General features: G+C 40.6%; 2 protein-coding genes across 6 annotated transcripts in view; one reads left to right on the top strand and one right to left on the bottom strand.

Annotated features, from left to right (window-relative positions):
• LOC113656951 (calpain-2 catalytic subunit-like) overlaps nucleotides 1-23,488 on the bottom strand; it is a 32,003-nt gene that overhangs the window by 3,735 nt on the left and 4,780 nt on the right. The window contains exons 1-9 of one of the 5 annotated variants that reach the window (XM_047812473.1): nucleotides 4,229-4,632; nucleotides 3,949-4,018; nucleotides 3,388-3,512; nucleotides 2,766-2,899; nucleotides 2,460-2,628; nucleotides 2,246-2,326; nucleotides 1,456-1,547; nucleotides 1,247-1,321; nucleotides 742-899 (exon numbers count right to left, since the gene is read on the bottom strand). In XM_047812473.1, the coding sequence (XP_047668429.1) occupies nucleotides 742-899; nucleotides 1,247-1,321; nucleotides 1,456-1,547; nucleotides 2,246-2,326; nucleotides 2,460-2,628; nucleotides 2,766-2,899; nucleotides 3,388-3,512; nucleotides 3,949-4,018; nucleotides 4,229-4,402 (1,078 nt within the window). In that variant the 5' untranslated portion in view covers nucleotides 4,403-4,632. Of the gene's footprint in view, nucleotides 1-741; nucleotides 900-1,246; nucleotides 1,322-1,455; nucleotides 1,548-2,245; nucleotides 2,327-2,459; nucleotides 2,629-2,765; nucleotides 2,900-3,387; nucleotides 3,513-3,948; nucleotides 4,019-4,228; nucleotides 4,633-18,797; nucleotides 19,423-20,195; nucleotides 20,405-23,488 lie in introns of those variants that run through there. The other 4 variants (XM_047812465.1, XM_047812467.1, XR_007140405.1 and 1 more) reach the window with 4 other exon arrangements.
• Nucleotides 8,578-16,845, top strand: LOC113657074 (calpain-2 catalytic subunit-like). The gene is made up of 2 exons (XM_027168621.2): nucleotides 8,578-8,894; nucleotides 15,722-16,845. The coding sequence occupies exons 1-2, from the start codon at nucleotides 8,658-8,660 to the stop codon at nucleotides 15,833-15,835; spliced, it is 351 nt and encodes a 116-aa protein (XP_027024422.1). The 5' UTR covers nucleotides 8,578-8,657; the 3' UTR covers nucleotides 15,836-16,845.

Genomic DNA, 23,488 nt, shown 5'->3' with positions numbered 1-23,488 from the left:
TAGAGCTATTTTCTGATTGGCTATTGTGTAGCCTCTTTTTTGATTGGCTGATAAGTGGTCGACTAAGAACTTCAGGGGAGATGCGCTTGATTCCTGCCCGGTTCCATAGAGAGAGCGGTGCGGACAGATACATTTTGGGCGCTGCGGCTTATTAAATATATGGTAAATAGTAAGTTTTTCTGTGTGAGAAATATAATATGTGGCAGGAGAGCATGACAAAAGACCGAAATGAGTGACTGTCACGATTAATGTGTTACACTTAAGAACCCTGCATCTTTTATAAAAAGCTCTAAGGATTTTGCAGGAGAAGCTGTAGTTAATAGGCTAAGCAGATTTGTGTAATCAAAGTACAAATTACACAAAAGATAAATGAAATAAACGGTGGAATACAGCATAAAGCTAATATATTCTTATGATGCCATCAGTGAGACCGAGCACTGTAATGCTTTGCTCATCCTTAATGGTCTCATTGTGAAGCTACTGATAGATATTAGCATCAGAATGCTGTTTAGGACACAATTGAGGGTACACAAAGATCACAGTTTCAAAATACATGGTAACAAAATGACAGAGTGTACAGTGTACACAGGGCATTGGGTACAAAATGGGGTATTTACACTGTGTGTGATGTGCTGTCTGTGAGTCCAGGTGTGTGTTTAGTAATCAGTTTGACTGTGAGAATAGTTAGATGTTGTTCTCAGAGGCCAGCAATTTTATGTATTTTATTTTATTTGTAGTCACCTGGGAAATTCAGGCAGCCACCAGCTGTACTGCCTATTTTCCAGGAGCCCTCGAACTGGCAAGTGTTCCAACATATCAGATCATCACTTGGAGTGTCTGGAGTCAAGTTGCAAATCTCTAGCCTTGAATAACGCAGAATGTAATCTGCATATGTCATCCTGGGGAAGGGGAAGGGGAAGGGGAAGGGGAAGGGGAAGAGAGAGAGAGAGGGCGAGAGAGAGAGAGAGAGAGAGAGAGAGAGAGAGAGAGAGAGAGAGAGAGAGAGATTTTAATTATTTAACTAGTATTTAATTAATCTAATTGATTACATGAATAATCAGGTATAAATGTGTTCCATAAAGAATGGACTGTTAGTGAAATGCAGTTGATACTGTAATTTTAAGGTGACTTTTGTCTTTGTGAAAGAGATTTACAAGGTAAATGGACCAACTATTGTAAAAAAAAAAAAAAAAAAAAAAGAGAGAGAGAAAAAGTAAAATAAGAAGTAATGGTGCCTGATCCTTACCAAAACTCTCCATCATCAGTTGAGTAATGAAGTTTGGCCTTATCCTCTGGTGAGACTTGATCCCACTCTTTGGAGCTGAATATAAAGACAAGATGGAACTTTTGGCAGTTTATGGAATTAAAACACAAGCAATGTTTGATTGTATAACTACTTACCCACAAAGTATTTTTAAAACTATATCATTTTGCAATGATCAGTCAACAGCTTACCCATCACTCCAGGCACCGTTCCACTCCAGGTGGCCCCAGGGATTTCTGAGACGGAGCAATTCCACGACTTTATCAGTCTTAATCACTTTCACCTACAGCAGCAAGAAGGAACCAGTAAGTATGCTTTGTACAGATGTTCCTAATAAATAGTAAAGAGAGTGTAGTTTACAGTAGGAGTAATGTGGCCTGGGTGGGTCTGAGATTTGGGCCATGTGCTATAGATTATAGCCTGTAACTATAACATGAATACTGTTTGTTTTATGTGTATATTTAAAAAAAAATCCCTGAAAAGTTTTAGGTTGATTGTGTCCTAAATATCTAACCTAGGAACCCAGTGTTAATGTATTCATTAATAGAGACATTAACAAAGCACTTTTGTACTGTATGTCACTTTGGATAAGAGCATCTGCCAAATGCTAGAAATAGAAATGGAATTGTTTAGGGGCAGAGTGGCTTAGCACATTTGTATCGCACCTTCAACGTTGTGGATTTTGCATTTTCTCCCTGTACTTCACCAGTCCAAAAACATGTGTTACAGGCTGACTGGCATCTTTAAATTATCTGTGGTGTGTGTGTGTGTGTGTGTGTGTGTGTGTGTGTGTGTGTGTGTGTGTGTGTGTGTGTGTGTGTGTGTGTGTGTGTGTGTGTGTGTGTGTGTGTGTGTGTCTCCAGGCTGTCCCCCCTCCTTGTGCCCTAGGACCCCTGGGATAGACTCCAGATTCCCCATGAACATGTGTAGGATAAAAGCTCCAGAAAATGGATGGAAGTGTGTGTTTTCTCAGTGTCTGACCTTCTGTGCAGCAGTGATGGAGTAGGCATGTCTTTTCACCAGCTGCTCTGCGGTCTTATGTTCTTTTTCATCATTGCTGGCCTGTGAATAAACAAATAAAAACAACAAATCCAAATGTTCGATCAGGTAAAGTTTTTTTCAGTCTGAACTCCTATAATATAAGTTTAATTCAAATAATAATTGTTTCAGGTAATAAAGCTGCTATGTAACATACAGAAATGTACGTGCTGAGCAGAGAACCTCGACACAGAGCTTTCTCCATGATGTTAAACAGGTTCAGCGGGGCTTTGTTCAGACTGTACCACTCTAAAATTCCTCCTGTGAAATCCTCATTGGCTTCACTGGCAAAACCTCCAATGAGATTCTCATAGCAACCATTCACCCTTTAAATTAGATATATGAGAGCTTTCAAAGACTTCTCTGTGCATTACTAACTGAGAGCCTACATTGGATTAAAAAAAATCATCCAAACCATAATTTATAATGTAATATTTACTGACATAGTAATACACACACTTACTTAGCATAAGCCTTCTCCAGGAGTGCACTCCAGAATTCAGTTTGTTCTTTAGACTTCACAAAAAGCAGCTTTCCTTTAATAGTAGGAATCTTGTCGTCAACAACGACGTCTACCCACTGGCCGTACTGCCAGAGCTGGGAAGGTAAATAAACACAAGGCATGTGAAATCAATCCGTAATGTCTGAGAACCAAAACACAGAGTGGGTTAAGTGGCCATAGGGAAGAGGTCAGGGTACAACCCCAGCAATCCTAGCAAATTTAAACTCCCAACCTTCCAATCATAGTAACATCTTAACCACTTTTGTACCACATCTCATACAGAAGTTCATAGAATCATGAGTAAAAAGTCCTTGAACCCTTGAGTTGTTCAGAAATTCTACCTTTCTACGTGAACTTCCTCTGTCCTGCATTAATATATACATTTTAATATATTATATATTTCAATACACTTTCTTCTTTTTCCCATCTGTATAGCAATTATTATTGTTTCATTGTACTAAAATTTTATTCTTAGATATTTTTCAACTTTTTGTTTTTACTATTTCGATTTTTAGTACTCTTTAGGACAGATGAACAAATTTCAACTGAAATATGAATTTTAAAGGTGAGCTTTATGATTTACCTGAAAGTGAAAGATGCCAGCATACTTATCCTTATCCTTAAAGTTCTGTTCAGGATAAATCACACGAGCGAGAATTTTTTTGTCCAGAGTGAGATCAGCAATAGCCGCCATCAGCCAGCAGTCACCTAGAAGGGTCAAAGGTCATTGGCTATTTACTCATTAGAATCAAATTTATTATTTTACCAGTAACAGCTTTCCACATCATTTATTTACTTAACTTATTACATGAGAGCAGCACTAAAGGTATTTGTTTGCAAGACAAACCATGTACTGTAATTGTATTACATTTCAAATTAAAAATTGTTTTCTGAAGATTGCAAGAAATTAAGAAAGAAAAAATATATATTTGTTGCATGGCCTCTTCTGACTTCTGTTTCCTGGTAAAAGACTTGATGAATTTGTTCAGTGAGTTTCAAACTGGTGGTTTACAAACACACACAAAAAAAGAAGTTAAACCACCTTTAAAAGATGCGCACACCTGTATGTGGGTGTGTTTTATATTACACAATACAATAATATAGACCTAAATAATGAGGTTTTTTTTTTAGTAATTTTTTTTACCCAGTTGTCCTTGACAGACATCGGCACGTGTGGCTCCTGCGATGATGAACTGAGGTTTCTGACATAAATCCTGCAATAAAAATTACAAACTTCACATTTAGGATTATACAAGTATTTATGTACTGTTGTAAAGTTCACACCCCACCACATACCGCAGTTATCTGTATTCAATATATTTTTTCAGCATCCAAATTCACTTTGAGGTTTTTCCAAAAACCAAAGTCTTTATATAAAAAAAAGCACTAAAAAGGGTGTTGAGGATGAATTCAACAGCACTTACCCCAGGCCTTTTCCATTCCACCCCCCTAGTCTTGTGTGAGTTGGGTCCTAATTTATTAAAGCCCAGAGACTCAGGCACAGCTGGGAAATGAGGATCGCAGAATAGTTTCTTTTCCCTCAGACACTGACTCCGGAGGACCTCGTAGTCCTGATCCAGGTACTTTGATACAGACATGTTTCTGCCTTCTGTTGAGACATGTGTGACAAAATTGTTGTCCAAGTGAGGATCACTAAGTTTTTGTTCCTCTTCTTCTGGGGTGTGGATTCCTGAGAAATTCAAATAAAATTATAGAAAACAGAATACTAATAATGAATGTTGCAATAAACAAACACAGAATGTAAAATACTAGGAAAATCTAATGCAACAAATGAAATTAAGTAATAATAATGATAAGTTTTTCCATGAACAATGTTCCATAATTTTCTCTAGAAAATACCATTAAATATATACATAATAACTGTAGCCTTTTGTTATAGCCTATAATACATAATAGCCTGATGGTCATATTAACCAGTGTTTATCTTCTGTCAGTTTGGTATATTTGGTATATCTATGTAAGTCAGATGTTTCTTTACCTTCTCAAGCCACTGTACATGCAACAGGAAATAAACTCAAAAGTCAGATGAAGGGGTTTCTCAGGCCACCACACATATATTCACAGGTGCGTGACTAATAGAGAAACCTAACGAATGAAGATGTTTCCTATTGGTCAATGGAATGTCTTTGCTTTGACATTACTGGACCCTTACTGGACCCCCTGCTGTTTGCCTACAGAGCAAACAGGTATGGGACTGCATTATGTTCTGCAGCATCTGGACAGACCAGGGACTTATGTGAGGATCCTGTTTGTGGACTTCAGCTCTGCTTTCAACACCATCATCCCATCCCTGATACAGCCCCAATTAACCCAGCTCTCCGTGCCCTCCTCTGTCTGTCAGTGGATCACCAGCTTTCTGACAGACAGGCAGCAGCTAGTGCGACACAAATGACTGCACCTCTAATGACCCCTCTGTCAAGCTCCTGAAGTTTGCAGACGACACCACACTGATCGGCCTCATCCAGGACAGTGACGAGTCTGCTTACAGACTGGAGGTTGAGCAGCTGGCTGTCTGGTGCAGCCTTAACAACCTGGAGATGAACACGCTCAAGACAGTGGAGATGATAGTGGACTTCAGGAGAAACCCCCCTGCTCTTCCCCCACTAACCATCATGGACAGCATTGTCACAGCAGTGGAGTCATTCAGATTTTTGGGAACCACAATCTCCCAGGAAATGAAGTGGGACATTCACATTGACTCCGTTGTGAAAAAGGCTCAGCAGAGGTTGTACTTCCTTCGTCAGCTGAAGAAGTTCAACCTGCCACAGGATGTTACCTCAATTGCACATTTCATACTCGCACATCTGTACATACATGCATACATATTGTCTAAATGTTTACTATTTCACAATTGCACATGTGTACATACAAATTGTTTATATTGTATACCTCAATTGCAAATTTCTCACACTTGCAAATTTGTACATACAATTGTCTATATTTGTATATGTATATTTCATATGTATATTTAAACTGCACATTTCACATCTGTAAATGTGTACATACAATTACACTGTATATGTCATTCTGTTAGACTGTGGAGCTTCTGGCACTAAAACAAATTCCTCGCATGTGAAAACATGCCTGGCAATAAAGCTGATTCTGATTCTGATTGCACTTTGTTCTTTAGTTTAATTTTGGTCTTGAATGCCAGGAGAACTTGATGTGTGCTCAGTGATTTACTGATTCAAATCATCCACAAGATGTCAGACAACCTGCTGACAGGTACACATTTTTACCTGCCATGCCCTGCCCCTTTCCCCACCCTCTGCCCTCAGCCCTTCACAACCTGAGCATAAGCTCCGTCAAGCTGCTCCGTCAAGCTGCACAGAGATGCAAACACACTTTACCAAGCTCTTTGAAGAATCAAATTTATTATTTTCCAGTAATCATTTATTTATTTAACTTATTACATGAGAGCAGCACTAATGGTACTTGTTTGCAAGTCAAACCATGTAATTCGTCGCTGTCGTGCGGAAACCTATGTCCAAATTTAGTCAATTTCATATTTTTTCACATATTGATGCTATTGGTCAGTCCCCATGTGGGTCTGTTATTCTTGCAAGTTATTAACCAATATTAAGTCTTGAAAATTGCTTGAGCACAAATCTCTTAACTCCACCTCTTCTTCACTCCGCGTTAGAGCTTCGCGGCATATTTCTCCTCAAGATTAAGAGTCTCAATGAATCAACATGTCTACTGAGGTAAATGTCTTCAAAACATTTCAAAAATAATAACTTATAAGTAACTTATAAGTGAAAGTTATTATAAAGTGTTAGCTAGCCGTCACTGTTAACAGTTTATAAAGATGTAACTCATTAATGCACGTTTGGTTTGTGTGTGTATTTTGAAGTTTTGAATTTGTGCTTAGACGCTGAGGAAGATGCACCTCCAAGGAAAAGACTGAGAGCTGAAAGCATTATTATACATGGTCATTGACATTTTAAAATGTTTTTAATATAATATTTCAATTAAATTGAATGTTTTGGATACCACTATTAAATTTTTGTTTTTATTATTATTTTAATGACTTTAAGTCAGCCTACTTATAGACAATGCCTCTCTTGGCACTGTGCATGGAAAACACTGTTTTTTGGACACTAACAAGTGAAAATAGTTAGGTTAGATACATTTGAGTAGGCCTGTTTTGTTAGCTGTAATTCTTCTGTGCAGAAAGAAACCCGTGAGCCACGAAGGTAAGTTTGCGGATTACACTAATAAGCAGAATAGACTAATTTCCACCTATTAGACAGCCTAATCAGCTTAATGTCTTTTGTATTGCATCACTTATAGCTCTTAAACCTTTAAAATAGAGTTTAGAAAGATGTATGTAACTACAGTCATTAGCTTTGGTTAACTATTGAAGCATTTTCTCTTGTCAAAAGGCTCAACGAGACCGCAGACTTTATTGAACACTGCTGGCAGAAGCGACGTCTGTGTCCGTACCGTTCTTATCAATGACAGCATAATCTCGTATCTCCCTGCTCCCAAGTCATAAAGCTTGTAGCTCCGATAAAACATGACTTTGGGAAAATGCTGTGTTAATGTTGGTACACAACAGTATATGATAGCAATATAAGGTATAATAACAACTTTAAAAATACAATGTAACTCATTAAAATACGGCGTTTTTTTATTTCCTGAAAAATAATGGTTTTGGAGATACGAGGATTCCGCCCGACTGCGACGAATTGTATTACATTTAAAGTAAAATTGTTTTCACAAGATCGCAAGAAATTAAGAAAGAAAAAAAATATGTTGCATGGCCTCTCATGACTTCTGTTCCCTGGTAAAAGACAATGAATTTGTTCAGTGAGTTTCAAACAGATGGTTTACAAACAGAAAAAAAAAGGGAAGCTAAACCACCTTTAAAAGATGTGCACTGTGTGTGGGGGCGGGTGTGGGGGGTTTTGAAGGAAAACAGTGCCATAAGGTTCTTTTCCCTCAGACATTGTCTCCAGAGGACCTCGTAGTCCTGATTCAGGTACCTTGATACGGATATGTTTCTGCCTTCTGTTGAGACGTGTGTGATAAAACGATGTCGTTAAAGTGAGGATCACTAAGTTTTGGTTCCTCTTCTTCTGGGGGTGTGGATTCCTGAGAAATTCAAATAAAATTATAGAAAACAGAATACTAATAATTAATGTTGCAATAAACAAACACAGAATGTAAAATACTAGGAAAATCTAATGCAACAAATGAAATTAAGTTTTTGTTTTTTTTAAATAATAATGATTAGTTTTACATTGAATAATGTTCCATAATTTTCTCTAGAAAGTACCATTAAATACATAATGACTGTAGCCTTTTGTTATAGCCTATAATACATAATAGCCTGATGGTCATATTAACCAGTGTTTATCTTCTGTCAGTTTGGTATATTTGGTGTATCTATGTAGGTCAGATGTTTCTTTACCTCCTCAAACCACTGTACATGCAACAGGAAATCAATTCAAAAGGCAGGTGAAAGGGTTTTTCAGGCCACCACACATATATTCACAGATACGTGACTAATAGAGAAACCTAATGAATAAAGATGTTTCCTGATGGTGAATGGAATGTCTTTGCACTTTGTTCTTTACTTTAATTTTGGTCTGGCATGCCAGGAGAACTTGATGTGTGCTCAGTGATTCACTGATTCAATTCATCCACAAGATGGCAGACAACCTGCTGACAGGTACACACTTTTACCTGCCATGCCCTGCCCCTTTCCCCACCCTCTGCCCTCTGCCCTTCCCAACCTGAGCATAAGCTCAGTCAAGCTGCACAGCGATGCAAACACTCTTTACCACGCTCTTTGAAGACTAGCACCCGAGACCGACTTGTATCAAGATGTCTAACATAGCCCATGTGCTGGCCAAAAGGAAGGACAAAGAGGAAGGACTGGGAGGCAATGACAATGCCATTCCTTTCAATAACCAGGATTTTGAGAAGCTGCAACGTGAGTGCTTGGACAGTGGCAAACTCTTCTGTGACTCCACGTTCCCTGCTGAAGCCCGCTCTCTAGGATACAACCAGCTGGGACGATATTCCTCCAAGACCACAGGAGTGGAGTGGAAAAGGCCATCGGTAAGAACTATGATGGCAAGTGATAGATAATCTGTACCTTTGGGGCATTTTTTCATATTCAATTTAGACAATGTTGGTATTCTTTCCCTATTGTGGAGATCAGACAGTACTTTAATGTATCACCAATGTATTGTGTATAGCTTCAGAATAACTCCAAACTAAACTCATCACCAAACTTCTTACCCAGAGCAGTGCATTGTTAAGAGGTGACTGATATCAATATAATATACAAATACTATATAACACAAAACTACCACACCGTATAATGATCCTGTGTGCTTTACTTAGAAATCAATTAATTATTAATAACAGGCAATGACACACAATAGCTCATTTAGAGCCAAACCTTGGAGGCAGCTAAAACTAACATAGCAATATGCTGTTATAACTAAAATAATTAAAGGTGGGGTGTTGAAAGCCAATGTTGTCATTTCAAATCAGCAAAACAAACACACCCCTAACCCAAATGGGTCCCACCCCAGTATTGATAGCTCTGCCCACACATAAATACGCAACCCAGGCAACTAATGGAAAGAAATGTGTCTTTATCATACCTGTTGTTTCCTGTCTGTCAGGAAGCTGGTGATCCACTGACAGATGGAAGGGGGTATAGTGAGCCTTAGGAGTATGGAGTGGAGAATATCCGGAATTATCGTATTAAATGCCGAACTGAAGTCAACAAACAGGATCCGGGCGTATGTCCCTTGGGCAGTCCAGGTGTTGCAGAATGTAGTGCAGTCCAATGTTGACTGCATCGTCCACTGATATGTTTGCACGGTAGGCAAATTGTAGGGTATCCAAGATCTGTTCCGTGACAGTTTTTAGGTGGGCCAATACCAAAGGTCTTCATGACAACAGATGTCAGAGTGACAGGCCTGTAGTCATTCAGTCCAGTGATGGAGGGTTTCTTGGGGACCAGGATGATTGTGGAGAGTTTAAATCAGGAGGGGACTTCACACAGCTCCAGAGATCTGTTGAAGATATGGGTGAAGATAGGATCCAGTTGATCAGCACATGCTTTGAGACAGGAGGGGGAGACCCCCTCTGGGCCGGGAGCTTTCCTTGTCTTCTGTCTTTGAAAGAGCCGATTCACACCCTCTTCACAAATCGTGAGTGCAACTTGATTGCTGGGAAAAGTTGTTAATGGGGTGCCCAAAGGTGTGATGTCAATCAGTGGGCTGGGTTGGATGGGAGGTGTGAAGATGCTGTTCTCAAACCTGCAGTAGAAGGTGTTGAGGTCATCAGCCAGGTCTTTGTTTGCTTCAGTGGGAGATGGGGGGGGCGACTCTTGTAGTTTGTGATGTCTTGCAGGCCTTTCCACACTGACACAGGGTTGTTACCTGAAAACATGCTTTTTAGAGTAGCTTCTTTTAGCTATTCTGATCTCCTTTGTCAGTAGGTTCCTGGCCTGCTTATATAGAGTTATTGCCCTCAACTATGTAGGCATTTTCCTTGGGTTGTCGAAGTTTTTTCAATTTGGCTGTGAACCATGGATTGTTGTTACTGTATTTGCAGAAGGTTTTGGTTGTCACACACACGTCTTCACACAAACTGATGTACAATGTCACAGTGTCCATCAGTTCATCCAGGCTGTCAGTTCCAGCCTCAACGATACTCCAATCAGTGCAGTTAAAACAGTCTTGTAGTTCCTGCTTTGCCTCACTGGTCCATATCATCACCTGTTTTTACTAAAGGCTTAGTAGATTTAAGTTTCTGCCTGTATGTTGGAATAATGTGGACCAAACAGTGATCAGAGTTCAGAGTGATATGTGTCCTTAAGAATTGTGTAGCAATGATCCAATGTATTTTTCTCCCTCATGGGACAATTTATATGCTGTCTGTATTTTGGAAGTTCAAGTGTTAGTTTTGCCCTGTTAAAGTCTCCAAGAATAATAAAAAGAGAATTTGGAGTATTGCCAGGTTTTGCAGTCAGAATGAATGAGTTCAGAATGAATGAGGAGAATTCCCACGGTGACTGAAATGGTTTACAGTTTATGAACATTGATTCCAGGTTTGGGCTGCAGTATTTATTCAGCACTGTGACATCTGTACACCAACCAGCGTCTCCTCCATGTACCATAGAGCACAGCTGCTCCTCCAACTAAGGTTTCCAAAAAACTATCCGGGTTTGTGAAAACTAGTGTAAGTTATAACAGTGGGATAACCAAACACACAGAAAGTAAACAAAAAGAAAAAAGTACTAGAGACAGTTGTACCGAGGCAGCCATCTGCGGCGTCATCTTGCATCTTGCTTCATGCAAAGCACAGAACAGCAAAGGACAGCATATATTAGTTCTGTGAAACAAAGCAAAAGCAACGTTACTCATCTATCGAGGAGGAAAAAAGCAACTTCAGTGTCTTAAGTAAAGTTGGTCGCATATTCACAGATTTGAATTTCCCGAGACAATAACTCCTGAGCTAAACGCTGTTACTATTTGTGGGAAATGTCTTTTTGTATCATTTTATAATTTTTTTTTAAATATGAAAATAATTCCCCAAAAAGTAAAACACATTTCCCCTAAATAAGTGTTGTAGTATAACTATCAGGACATTAGTAATGTGTGCGGTGAATTTGGTGACAGTACATTGTATTACAGTGAATTTATTTAATTTCATTTCCACAATAAAGTTATGGAATTATTTTGATATTAAAAAAATCATAAAGGATATACAAAAATAAATATTCCCCAAATAAGGGTTCAATTCAATTCAATTCAATTCAAAAAAAGTTTATTTGTATAGCGCTTTTTACAATAGACATTGTCTCAAAGCAGCTTTACAGAACATAAACACAGAGCAGAAGGTAAACATAATTAATGATAAAGGAATTAACGAATAATAAAAGAAATAAGAATTAACAGAATAAAAATTCTAGATTATTATTAGATGTATGTAGTTCACAATGTGTATGTATTTATTCCCCTATGAGCAAGTCTGAGATGACTCAGGCAGCAGTGGCAAGGAAAAACTCCCTTAAATTGGTAAAGGAAGAAACCTTGAGAGGAACCGGACTCAAGGGGGAACCCATCCTCATATGGGTGACACTGGGGGTGTGATTGTAATATACAGTCAGTTAAATGTTGTATTGGTGTGAGGTTCAAGGACTTCTGATCTCCTGAGTACCACAGAGTCTAACTGGAGATGTCTCAGGATTCTTAGAGTCGGCCTCGGCTCAGTGGACGTCCAAAGGCTTCGTCCCACAGAGGACGTTGGGAGCTGGTACAGTGTCTGGATGCCTCGGGATGGGTACAAAGAGAGAAGCAGTGGAAAGGGATTAACATATCTGCTGTTCATAAAAATGTGCTGGTCTGATGTACTGGTGCATGATATTATGGGATGTATTATGTGTACGCCTGACTAAAGAGATGAGTTTTTAATCTACATTTAAACTGGGAAAGTGTGTCTGCGCCCCGAACACTATCAGGAAGACTATTCCAAAGTTTGGGAGCTAAATAAGAAAATGCTCTACCACCTTTAGTAGACTTAGATATTCTGGGAACTACCAGAAGCCCTGAGTTTTGTGATCTCAGAGAGCGTGAAGGATTGTAACGTGTTAGAAGACTAGTTAGATACATGGGAGCTAAACCATTAAGAGCCTTGTACGTAAGTAGCAGCAGTTTGTAGTCAATTCTATACTTAACAGGTAGCCAGTGTAGAGATGATAAAATTGGGGTTATATGGTCATACTTTCTTGTCCTAGTGAGAACTCTGGCAGCTGCATTTTGGACTAACTGTAACCTATTTATTAAAGATGCAGGACAACCACCTAGTAATGCATTACAATAGTCCAGTCTAGAGGTCATGAAGGCATGAACTAGCTTCTCAGCATCAGATACAGACAGGATGTTTCTCAGCTTGGCAATGTTTCTAAGGTGGAAGAAGGCTGTTTTGGTAGTATGGGCAATATGATTTTTAAAAGACAAGTTACTGTCTAATATAACACAGAGGTCTTTCACTCTCGAGCTACTAGTAACAGTACATCCCTCTAAATGGGAGTTAAGTTGTGAGAGTTTATGTGCACTGGTTTTTGGACCTATGAGTAGTATTTCTGTCTTATCAGAGTTTAACAATAGAAAGTTGCAGCTCATCCAGTCTTTTATCTCTCTAAGGCACTGAGTTAATTTGGACACTGTGGCTATTTCATCTGGTTTTGATGAGATATATAACTGTGTGTCATCAGCATAACAATGGAAACTAATCCCATGTCTTCTAATAATGTTCCCTAATGGAAGCATGTATATAGAGAAAAGCAGAGGTCCTAGAACTGATCCTTGAGGGACCCCATAATTAACGGGTAGTAAACTGGAGGATTCACCATTTAATTCTACAAAATGGTATCGGTCAGACAGGTAGGATCTAAACCAGCTTAAAGCCTGACCATGAATACCTGTGTAATATTGTAAGCGATCTAGAAGAATGTTGTGATCTATAGTGTCGAATGCAGCACTAAGGTCAAGTAGAACTAATAGTGACATACAGTCTTGGTCCGAAGCTAAGAACAAGTCGTTTGTAACTTTAACAAGTGCAGTTTCTGTGCTATGATGGGGCCTGAAACCTGACTGAAACTCTTCAAGGATGTTGCTCTCCTGTAAGAAGGAGCTCAGTTGAACAGACACAACCTTTTCAAGTATTTTAGACATAAACGGAAGGTGTGAGATAGGTCTGTAATTTGATAGTTCATTAGGGTCTAAGTTAGGTTTTTTGATGAGTGGCCTAATAACTGCCAACTTAAAAGACTTCGGGACGTAACCTAAAGATAACGAGGAGTTAATGATATTAAGAAGAGGCTCACCAGCTTTATGTAACACTTCTTTCAGTAGTTTAGTTCGGATGGGGTCTAGTGAACATGTTGTTGATTTAGCTGTAGTAATAAGTTTATCTAACTCTTCCTGTCCTGTACTTGTAAAGCTGTGCAAAGCCTTAGGTGAGATTGTGTCACTGGTTGCTCTCATATGTTGAGCGTCACCTATTTTATTCCTGATACTTTCGATTTTATCAGTGAAGAATCTCATAAAGTCCTCACTACTGAAATGTGATGGAATAGTGTGTTCAGATTTCTGATTTTTTGTTAAACTAGCCACTGTGCTAAATAAAAACCTGGGATTGTTCTGGTTATTTTCTATGAGTTTGCTCAGGTGCTCAGCCCTAGCAGCTTTTAGAGCCTGTCTGTAGCTGGACATACTGTCCTTATACGCAATTCTAAACACCTCTAATTTAGTTTTTCTCCATTTCCGTTCGAGGTTACGGGTCTCCCTCTTGAGGGTGTGAGTATGACTATTATACCATGGTGCAAGTGTTTTATCTCTAACCTTCTGTAATCTGACTGGGGCAACAGTGTCTAATGTGCTAGTGAATATAGCGTCTATGCTGTTAGTCATTGCATCTAGGTCGTTTGAGTTTGAGGGTACATTAAGAAGTCCAGACAGATCAGGCAGGTTATTTGTGAATCTGTCTTTGGTGGTCGGAATAATGGTTCTACCGAGTCGATAACGTGGTGAGACACAGTTAGTCTGTTCTATAGGTAGTGTGTACATTATGAGGTAATGGTCTGTGATGTCATCACTTTGAGGTATGATATCTATATCAGTGACTTCTATTCTGTGTGATATTATTAAATCTAGTGTGTGGTTACGTCGATGAGTTGCACTAGTGATGTTTTGTTTGAGCCCAAGTGAGTTTAGTAAGTCCATAAATGTGAGTCCTGTAGGGTTGTAGTATAATTATCAGGACATCAGTGATGTGTGAGCTGAATTAGGTACAGTGTATTACCGTGAAGTGAAGTGTTCGCTTTTCAGGTTTTGCACTTTGCTGACGGTCCCTTGGAATCTGTCTCTCAGTCATCCGCACATAGAGATTTGTGTATCTTGTCCACCACGGAGGAATTTTGAGTAAAATTGGTTTGTATCTGCCTCACTACATTACTACCATAGAAAAGAGGTGTTATGTATGTAATAAGAGCATTTAGCTCAGGAGTTATTGACTCGGGAAATTCGAATCTGTGAATATGCGGCCAACTTTACTTGAGTCCCTCGGCGTCCAGTCGCAGGCCTTCCCGCTCCTTCAGTTCTATCCAGCGCTGGAAAGCTGATCCTATATTAACACGGGTCCTACTTCTTGCCTCATCGTAAGCCTTTTTTTGCTTTTCATTTTTATCTGCCATGTCAATGTTTCAATCGCTTTCTGCTAATGTCACACATGCACACTGCACACTCTCTCCACAGCATTTTGACAATACACGCCCCTTTCTGCTAATTAGCTACACGTTTGTTTTGTTTCTTAGCCCGACTCAGTTTTCTGAAGCATTTCTCAAACAACGTACACCCCACTTTTAACAAATGAATGGCATAATGGCTGCTGGTAGAGCACTAACTTGTTATTCCTCCTTAACAGCATGTCCTCAAAGATGGCAGTTCTTTGTTGATTAAAAATGATAATTTTTAAACATTTATAGTTACATTTAATGTTGTGGAAGACTCACAAAACAGCTTGGTTCCTGTTATGATGTGTTATAAACATTATAAACAATCATTCCCTAATCCTCCTTTCTTTTTCCCCTTCTTTCTTGAAGTGAATAAGAAGAATAAAATTGAGTTTGTCACAACTGAGAAACCACAAACTCTTCTGTAACTTAATGTGCATTTTTGGACATTTTGATGTACAGTATTATGTGGTGTGTCCACCATTCAAGTCCCTGTGAATACGTTTTTGAACCTAAGTTACTAGAACATACTCATTACTACAAAAAATTGCCCAAGCTGCAGTTAAAGAAAATTAAATCAACACCTTCTGACAAGATCATTCTTTCTTTTTCCTTTGATGATTTTAAGGAGCTTTGTCCAAACCCTCAGTTCATTTGTGACGCCGCTAGGATGTCTGACATCCTCCTGATATCAGCTGCATTTACATTTACGACATTTGGAAGTGGCCTTTATGTGCTTTGAAGTCTTAGTCGTAGGTTACAGATTTGGGTTACCATCAACCTAAAACTCTGTTGGGAGTTTTTATTAAATACAGGAAAAGGTAGGTCTTCACCGTCACTTGAAGATCCATTGTTTTTAGTCTCTGGGTGTCAAATAAGATGATAGGTGATCGTACAATATTAAATTTCTGACACGCTGTGCTGATTATCACCCTGAAAAACCCCCAAAGCAAAACTGAAAAAGAGTTACGCCATGGTGCTAAACACTTACATGCCATATGGCTGGTAATGTAGCCTAAGCTGAGTGTTGTAATCCATCCACATTACAGTACATCAAACAAAGGGCTTTGGATCCGGGTGTTACTCCTGCACAATCAGCACAAAACCCGTTAAATTTAATCACAGAGTTCATGGTAATGTGACATCTAACCACCTTGACTTGGAAATAGTGAATTGTGGGCAGGGCTTACTCATATAAATTGAAGGTGAACCAACCCACTCTTCAGTGTGCTTTAATTCTCTTCATTTGAATATATTGTCTTCTGGTAAAGGAGGTTCCTGACTTTTGTGTACTATCTGCTTAACTCACTTTGCTCTAGAGTAGTGTGATTTGAATTTTGTTATATTCTATACCATTGTTGATCTTATAGTGTTTGTCTTTGCTTAGTTGTTCTATCAACTGATTAATCGGGATTAGTTTCAGTCTCCCTTAAGGCGTGAATTGTGGGCAGGGATTACTCATTTACATTGAAGGTTCCCCGGTTTGTAAGTTTCTCTCTAACACATTGTAACACAAGTGTCTAGTACTGTTTGATATATTCTAACATACCTTAAATCTTACTCTTGGTTGACTGCAGATATGTGCCTCAAACCCATCTCTGTACCTTCTGTCACAGATGCTTTCGTCCACAGAGCAGAGGTCACAATCCAGGTAATCTCATCTACCCTCCTCTGTTGTGTAAGTCTCAAACAGTGGTGGTAGGTGGGCTCTGGAATTGCCAGTCTGCTGTAAAGAAAGCTGATTTTATCTCTGCTTTATCTTCCCATTACTCCTTTGATTTCCTTGCGCTAACAGAAACCTGGATATCCCCACAGAACACTGCTACACCAGCTGCATAATCCTCTGCATATGCTTTCTCTCACTCACCATGAGGGGTGGTATTACAGGTATATTGTTATCAAAGAGATGGTGCTTTACATCTCTCCTCTTGTGTCATTTAACCATCTCCTCTTTTGAATTCCATGCCATTTCAGTTACCTCTCCAATCAACCTTGTTACCATTGTTGTCTACCGCCCTCCTGGTCCCCTAGGAGACTTCCTGGAAGAAATGGACACATTGCTTAGTGCTTTCCCTTCCGATAGCTCCCCTCTGACAGTGCTTGGTGATTTCAACCTCCCCTCTGACAAGCTTCAATCTTCTTCTCTCCTGACTCTTCTCGACTCATTCGCCCTGACACTCAACAGCTACATCCCCACACACAAAGGAGGCAATGTCCTGGACCTGGTTTTCACCCGTCCTTCTCCAGCTACAGACATGACTGCTACCCAACTACATGTCTCTGATCATCACCTGGTATCCTTCACCATCACTCTCCCTATCCTACCTAAAACTACCACTCACCCCCTCGCACTCACCCGCCACAACCTTCACTCTGTCTCCCCTTCCTCTGTAGTTTGTCACACTATGGACTTTCTCACCCCTCTGTCCACTTAACCCAAGAAAACTTCTTGTTCTGCTCCTTTTTTCAGATGTGCTACGCAACAATCGAAGAGAGCTAAGACCATCAGAGAGAAAGTGAAAGAAATCACAACTTTATACATATTTTGATTCTTACCATACACTCCTGGCCAAGTTTTCCTCAGATGTGACTTCTGCCAAGACTTGCTTCTACAAGGAAAAGCTTGAAGCTTCATCACAAAACCCTCGTCACCCTCATCATCATCTCTTCTCTACTCAACCTTCCGGCTCCACCTTCTACATCCTCCCTGACTGCCGAAGATTTTGCCCCTTTTTAGCATGAGAAGATTGAGGAAATCTGCAGGACCCTCACATCTGCCCTGACTGCACTTACATCTCACAGTATGGATTCCTCCACTTCTTCATTGTCCCATTTCTCAACTGTCACAGCAGAAGAGATTTTACGACTCATCTAGTATTCCTACCACCTGCCCATTGGATCCACTCCCTTCCACTATGCTCCAGACCATCTCACAAGACCTTCTGCCCTTAATTACCACTATCATCAACAGATCCAAAGCTGGGCTCGCTTCTTAGCCAAACGTACCGCCACTCCAGACATATCTGAACCTGCTAAACTTCTGGATCTGACTTTAAATACGATTTGGATACAGTGTGATTACAGAAGGGAGTTCAAGGAAGTTTTGGGTTCTCCTCCTTCGGGCGTGGTTTAAATCTGTCTTGTTGTTTACTGTAGAGATCAGAGTGATAAGAAGTGAAATGGATGCTATAGAAATAGTAGGTTAAAGAGACAACATTTCTAAAGAAAAGCATGTCTCTTGCACCATCTATCGTAATCTAATCTTATCTCGTGTATAATCTTATTGGTTCTTGTAATCTAATTTTATCTCGTGTATAATCTTATTGGTTCTTGTAATCTAATTTTATCTCGTGTCTAATCTTATTGGTTTTTGTAATTAATCTTATCTCATGTCTAATCTTATTTGTTCTTGTAATCTAATCATACCTCGTGTCTACTCTTATTGGTTCTTGTAATATAATTTTATCTCGTGTCTAATCTTATTGCTTCTTGGAATCTAATCTTATCTTGTGTGTAATCTTATTGGTTTTTGTAATCTAATCTTATCTCGTGTCTAATCTTATTGGTTCTTGTAATCTAATCTTATCTCGTGTCTAATCTTATTCGTTCTTGTAATCTAATCTTATCTCATGTGTAATCGTATTGGTTCTTGTAATCTAATCTTATTTTGCGACTAATCTTAATTTTTTTTTGCACTGTTTGCACACGTTGCACTTTATGTTTCTAGGACAACTTACTATCAGTCCTTAGCACTGTGTTGTTCTATGTAGCACCATGATCCTGGAGGAACGCTGTCTCATTTCACTATGTACTGCGTCAGCTATATATGGTTGTAATGACAATAAAAGCTTCTTGACATGGCTTGATATAAAGCCTTGTAAAAGTATGTCAAGTAATGCAATTCATGAGAAATATGCTTTCAAATGAACTGAAAAAAATATAAAAATGTAATAAAAGAAATTAAATATATAGCAGTTAATTAGCATATATTTATTAGTTGATTTGCGTTTATTTATTGGTTAATTTGCTTCAATTTGTTGCATATTTGTATATATATTTGATTAATTTGTGTGTATTTACTGGCTAATTCGCACATGTTTATTGATTGATTTATTTATTGAGTATATATCAGGCAGCCTACTTCTCAGAAAACACGCGCAACAAGAAATTGGCTTCTTTGTTTGACTCATAAGTGGCTGGAATGATGACGTATTCAGCAAGTGGAAGGTCGAAGCGTTGACACACCGCCCGCCTGTACACAAATTCACTTTGAGCCACCGGCCTCTGCAGATCTTCAGGTCCAAGGCAGACGCCCGTCTTTCCTTTATACTGCAACACACAACACACAGAGTGACGTGTATAAACGCACAGGATGTATTCACTGTTTAATGATTGTCCAGATAATTTATAACAATAAATTTGTTTGTTTGTTGGCATTGTATAAAGTCCTAAATGGTCTTGTAGTAAAAACTGTTGAAAAAGGCAACACTGTTAAATAATGGTTACACAACTATTGTGTATGAAACAACCTAAATTAATTTGCTTGCACATTTGTTTGTATAATGATAAAACATCAAAACACAGTAAGTTACAGCCAAAGCAATGCAATTGAAGCCGTGCAAAGAAATACAGTCTGGTTGACAAGTGGATCTGTTCTCCTTAATGGATCTGTTCACCAAGCCTGATTGAGGGGCTTCTACCTCAAACTGTAGCCACAAACATGTTTTAACATTATGACTTCCCTTCCCTGGAGCTGTAGAGCCCCAAAACCCAGCATGTACAAAGTGAGCACCATGTAGACATGCTATGTCAAACAGCTTGACCCTTACTGAACGCCCTTAGCCTTTCCCCCAACACCAGTGACAGGAAGATGGAGATCAACTCTATATTAATATGACCATGGTTATGGGATATGATGTTCAAAAAGCACATATAGGTTTGATTCTCAAGTGTCTACAAAGTTTTAGCCTCATACTGTATGTGTCACAAATGTGGTGTGAACGTAGAGGTGAACAGAGGCTGCCTTCAAGATCTTCTGGATCTTGTCACAGTATACCAGCTACTTTGGAATGGATTACACTACTGCTACATGCAATACACACCTTATCTGGAACCTGCAAGAAAAACACACACACCAAAGATAATGCCATTATAACAGTAATTTCAATTTCAAACAAATGATTTCAAATCAAACAAATTTCCAGTAGCACTGATCAACTTTCCTTCAGTGCCACAAGTGCTGAACATTTGTTATCGCCATGACTGTCGATGTCCAGTTTCACTCGATACTGTGGGTTTGTGTAGAACGTAGCTGCAGAAACCAAAAATAAACATTTATACATAAACATAATACATTTATACACACACACACACACACACACACACACACACACACACACACACACACACACACTATACAAGCTTTACATAATCTGCATGTTTAAACTGGCAGTCTGTATTGTGAGCTTTTTTGTTTGTGACACAAACTGAACTGAACCAAGGCTCTCAGATTTTTCATAGAAAATACATCTTTTATAAAAAGCTCTTAGGAGTTTGCAGGAGAAGCTGTAGTTAATAGGCTAAGCTGATTTGTGTAATCAAAGTACAAATTAGACAAAAGAAAAATGACATAAACGGTTGCATTTTAGAGGGAATAAAGCTAATATATTCTTACGATACCTATCAGCTGCCTCCGGAGTCCCCCGAGCCAACCAGGCTCGATAGGACTCCTTCTTCAGCTTGACGGCATCCCTTACATCCGGGTCCACCACTGGGTTCGGGGATTGCCACCACGACAGGCAACGGAGACCTTACGGCCACAGTTTCGAGCAGCCGCGTCGACAATGGAAGAGGAGAACATGGTCCACTCAGACTCAATGTCTCCAATCTCCCTCGGGATCTGATTGAAGCTCTGCCGGAGGTGGGAGTTGAAGATCTCTCTGACAGGAGACTCTGCCAAACATTCCCAGCAGACCCTCACAGTATGTTTGGGTCTGCCAAGTCTGTCCAACTTCCTCCTCTGCCATCGGACCCAACTCACCACCAGGTGGTGATCAGTTGACAGCTCCGCACCTCTCTTTACCCGAGTGTCCAAGACATATGGCCGGAGGTCAGATGAAACAACCACAAAGTCGATCATCGACCTCTGACCTAGGGTGTCCTGGTTCCACGTGCAATGATGGGCACCCTTATGCTTAAACATGGTGTTCATTATGGACAAACTGTAACTAGCACAGAAGTTCAATAACAGAACACCACTCGGGTTTAGGTCAGGGGGCGGCGTTCCGTCTAATCACGCCCCTCCAGGTGTCACTGTTGATGCCCACATGATCATTGAAGTCCCCCAGTAGAACGAAGGAATCCCCAGTCGGAGCACTTTCCAGCACCCCTCCCAGAGACGCCAAGATGGTCGGGTACTCTACACTGCCATTTGGTCCGTAAGCGCAAATAACAGTGAGAGACCTATCCCCGACCCAAAGGCGCAGGGAAACGACCTTCTCGTTCACCGGGGTGAGCTCCAACACATGACAGCTGAGCTGGGGGGCTATGAGCAAGGCAAACCATCCGGTGCCTCAGGAGGGGGAAGCAGTGCCATGCTCACACTGTTTACAGTGGGAGTGGGAATCTGCTGACTTCGACTGGGGACATTCTTGGACAGTGAAAGGAATACTTTGAGGTTCTCCTCAACTCCACCGACATGACTTCCACTGAGGAAGCAGAGGCCGAGGGCTCAGTTGTGGACTCGTCGATCCCCCAAGCTGAGGTCACTAGGTAGTTGACAAGCTCCTCAGTGGCAAGGCACCGGGGGTGGATGAGATCCGCCCTGAGTACCTCAAGTCTCTGGATGTTGTGGGGCTGTCTTGGTTGACACACCTCTGCAACATTGCGTGGCAGTTGGGGACAGTGCCTCTGGACTGGCAGACTGGGGTGGTGGTCCCTCTGTTTAAGAAGGAGGACCAGAGGGTGTGTTCCAACTACAGGGGGATTGCACTCCTCAGCCTCCCCGGAAAATTCTATGCCAGGGTACTGGAGAGGAGAATTCGGCCGATAGTCGAACCTCGGATTCAGGAGGAACAATGCAGGTTTCGTCCGGGTCATGTAACTCTGGACCATCTCTATACCCTCGGCAGGTTGCTGGAGGGTACATGGGAGTTTGCCCAACCAGTCCACATGTGCTTTGTGGATCTGGAGAAGGCATTTGACTGTGTCCCTCGTGGTGACCTGTGGGGGGTGCTCTGGGAGTATGGTGTCCGGGGCCCTCTGCTAAGAACTGTCCGGTCCCTATATGACTGGAGCAGGAGTTTGGTTTGCATTGCTGGCAGTAAGTCAGACTTGTTCCCGGTGCATATTGGACTCTGGCAGGGCTGTCCTTTGTCACTGGTCCTGTTCATTATTTATATGGACAGGGTTTCTAGGCGCAGTCAGGGGCCAGAGGGAGTCCGGTTTGGGGACCACAGGATTTCGTCTATGCTTTTTGCAGATGATGTTGTCCTGTTGGTTTCCTCAAATCAGGACCACCGGCGTGCACTGGGATGGTTTGCTGCAGGTGCTACAGGTGGCCAAAATGAGTTTCCTTCGCAGGGTGGCTGGGTGCTCCCTTAGAGATAGGGTGAGGAGCTTGGTCATTCAGGTGGAGCTCATAGTAGAGCCGCTGCTCCTCCACATCGAGAGGAGACAGCTGAGGTGGCTCGGGCATCTGTCCCGGATGCCTCCTGGATGACTCCCTGGGGAGGTGTTGCGGGCATGTCCAACCGGGAGGAGGCCCTGGGGAAGACTTAGGACACGCTAGAGGGATTATGTCTCTCGGCTGGCCTGGGAACGCCTCGGTATTCCCCTGGAAGAGCTGGAGGAAGTGTCTGGGGAGAGGGATGTCTGGGCATCCCTGCTTAGACTGCTGACCCCGCGACCCGACCCTGGATAAGCGGTAGAAAATGGATGGAAGAATGGATATTCTTATGATTCCATCAGTGAGACTAAGCCCTGTAATGCTTTGCTCAACCTAAATGGTGTCATTGTGAAGCTACTGATAGATTTTAGCATCAGAATGCTGTTGAGGATGCAATTAAGGGTACCGAAAGATCACAATTTCAAAAGTCATGGTAACAAAAGGACACAGAGTGTATCAGGGCTCTCAAGTTGCGTAAAATCTTACCCATATACAATAGTGCTATTTTCTGATTGGCTATTGTGTAGACTCTTTTTTGATTGGCTGATAAGTGTCAGGCTCGACTAAGAACTCCAGGGGAGACGCGCTTGATTCCTGCCTGGTTCCATAGAGACAACTGTGCAGACAGATGCATTTTGGGCTCTGCGGCATATTAAATATATGATAAATAGTAAGTTTTTCTGCATGAGAAATACAATGTGTGATAGGAGAGCATGACAAAAGACCAAA

This window comes from Tachysurus fulvidraco, chromosome 1, assembly GCF_022655615.1.
Source record: "Tachysurus fulvidraco isolate hzauxx_2018 chromosome 1, HZAU_PFXX_2.0, whole genome shotgun sequence".
In the NCBI taxonomy this organism is placed as follows: domain Eukaryota; kingdom Metazoa; phylum Chordata; class Actinopteri; order Siluriformes; family Bagridae; genus Tachysurus; species Tachysurus fulvidraco.
Note: the sequence above shows the minus strand (reverse complement) of the source record. Positions and strands in the feature narration are given on the sequence as shown.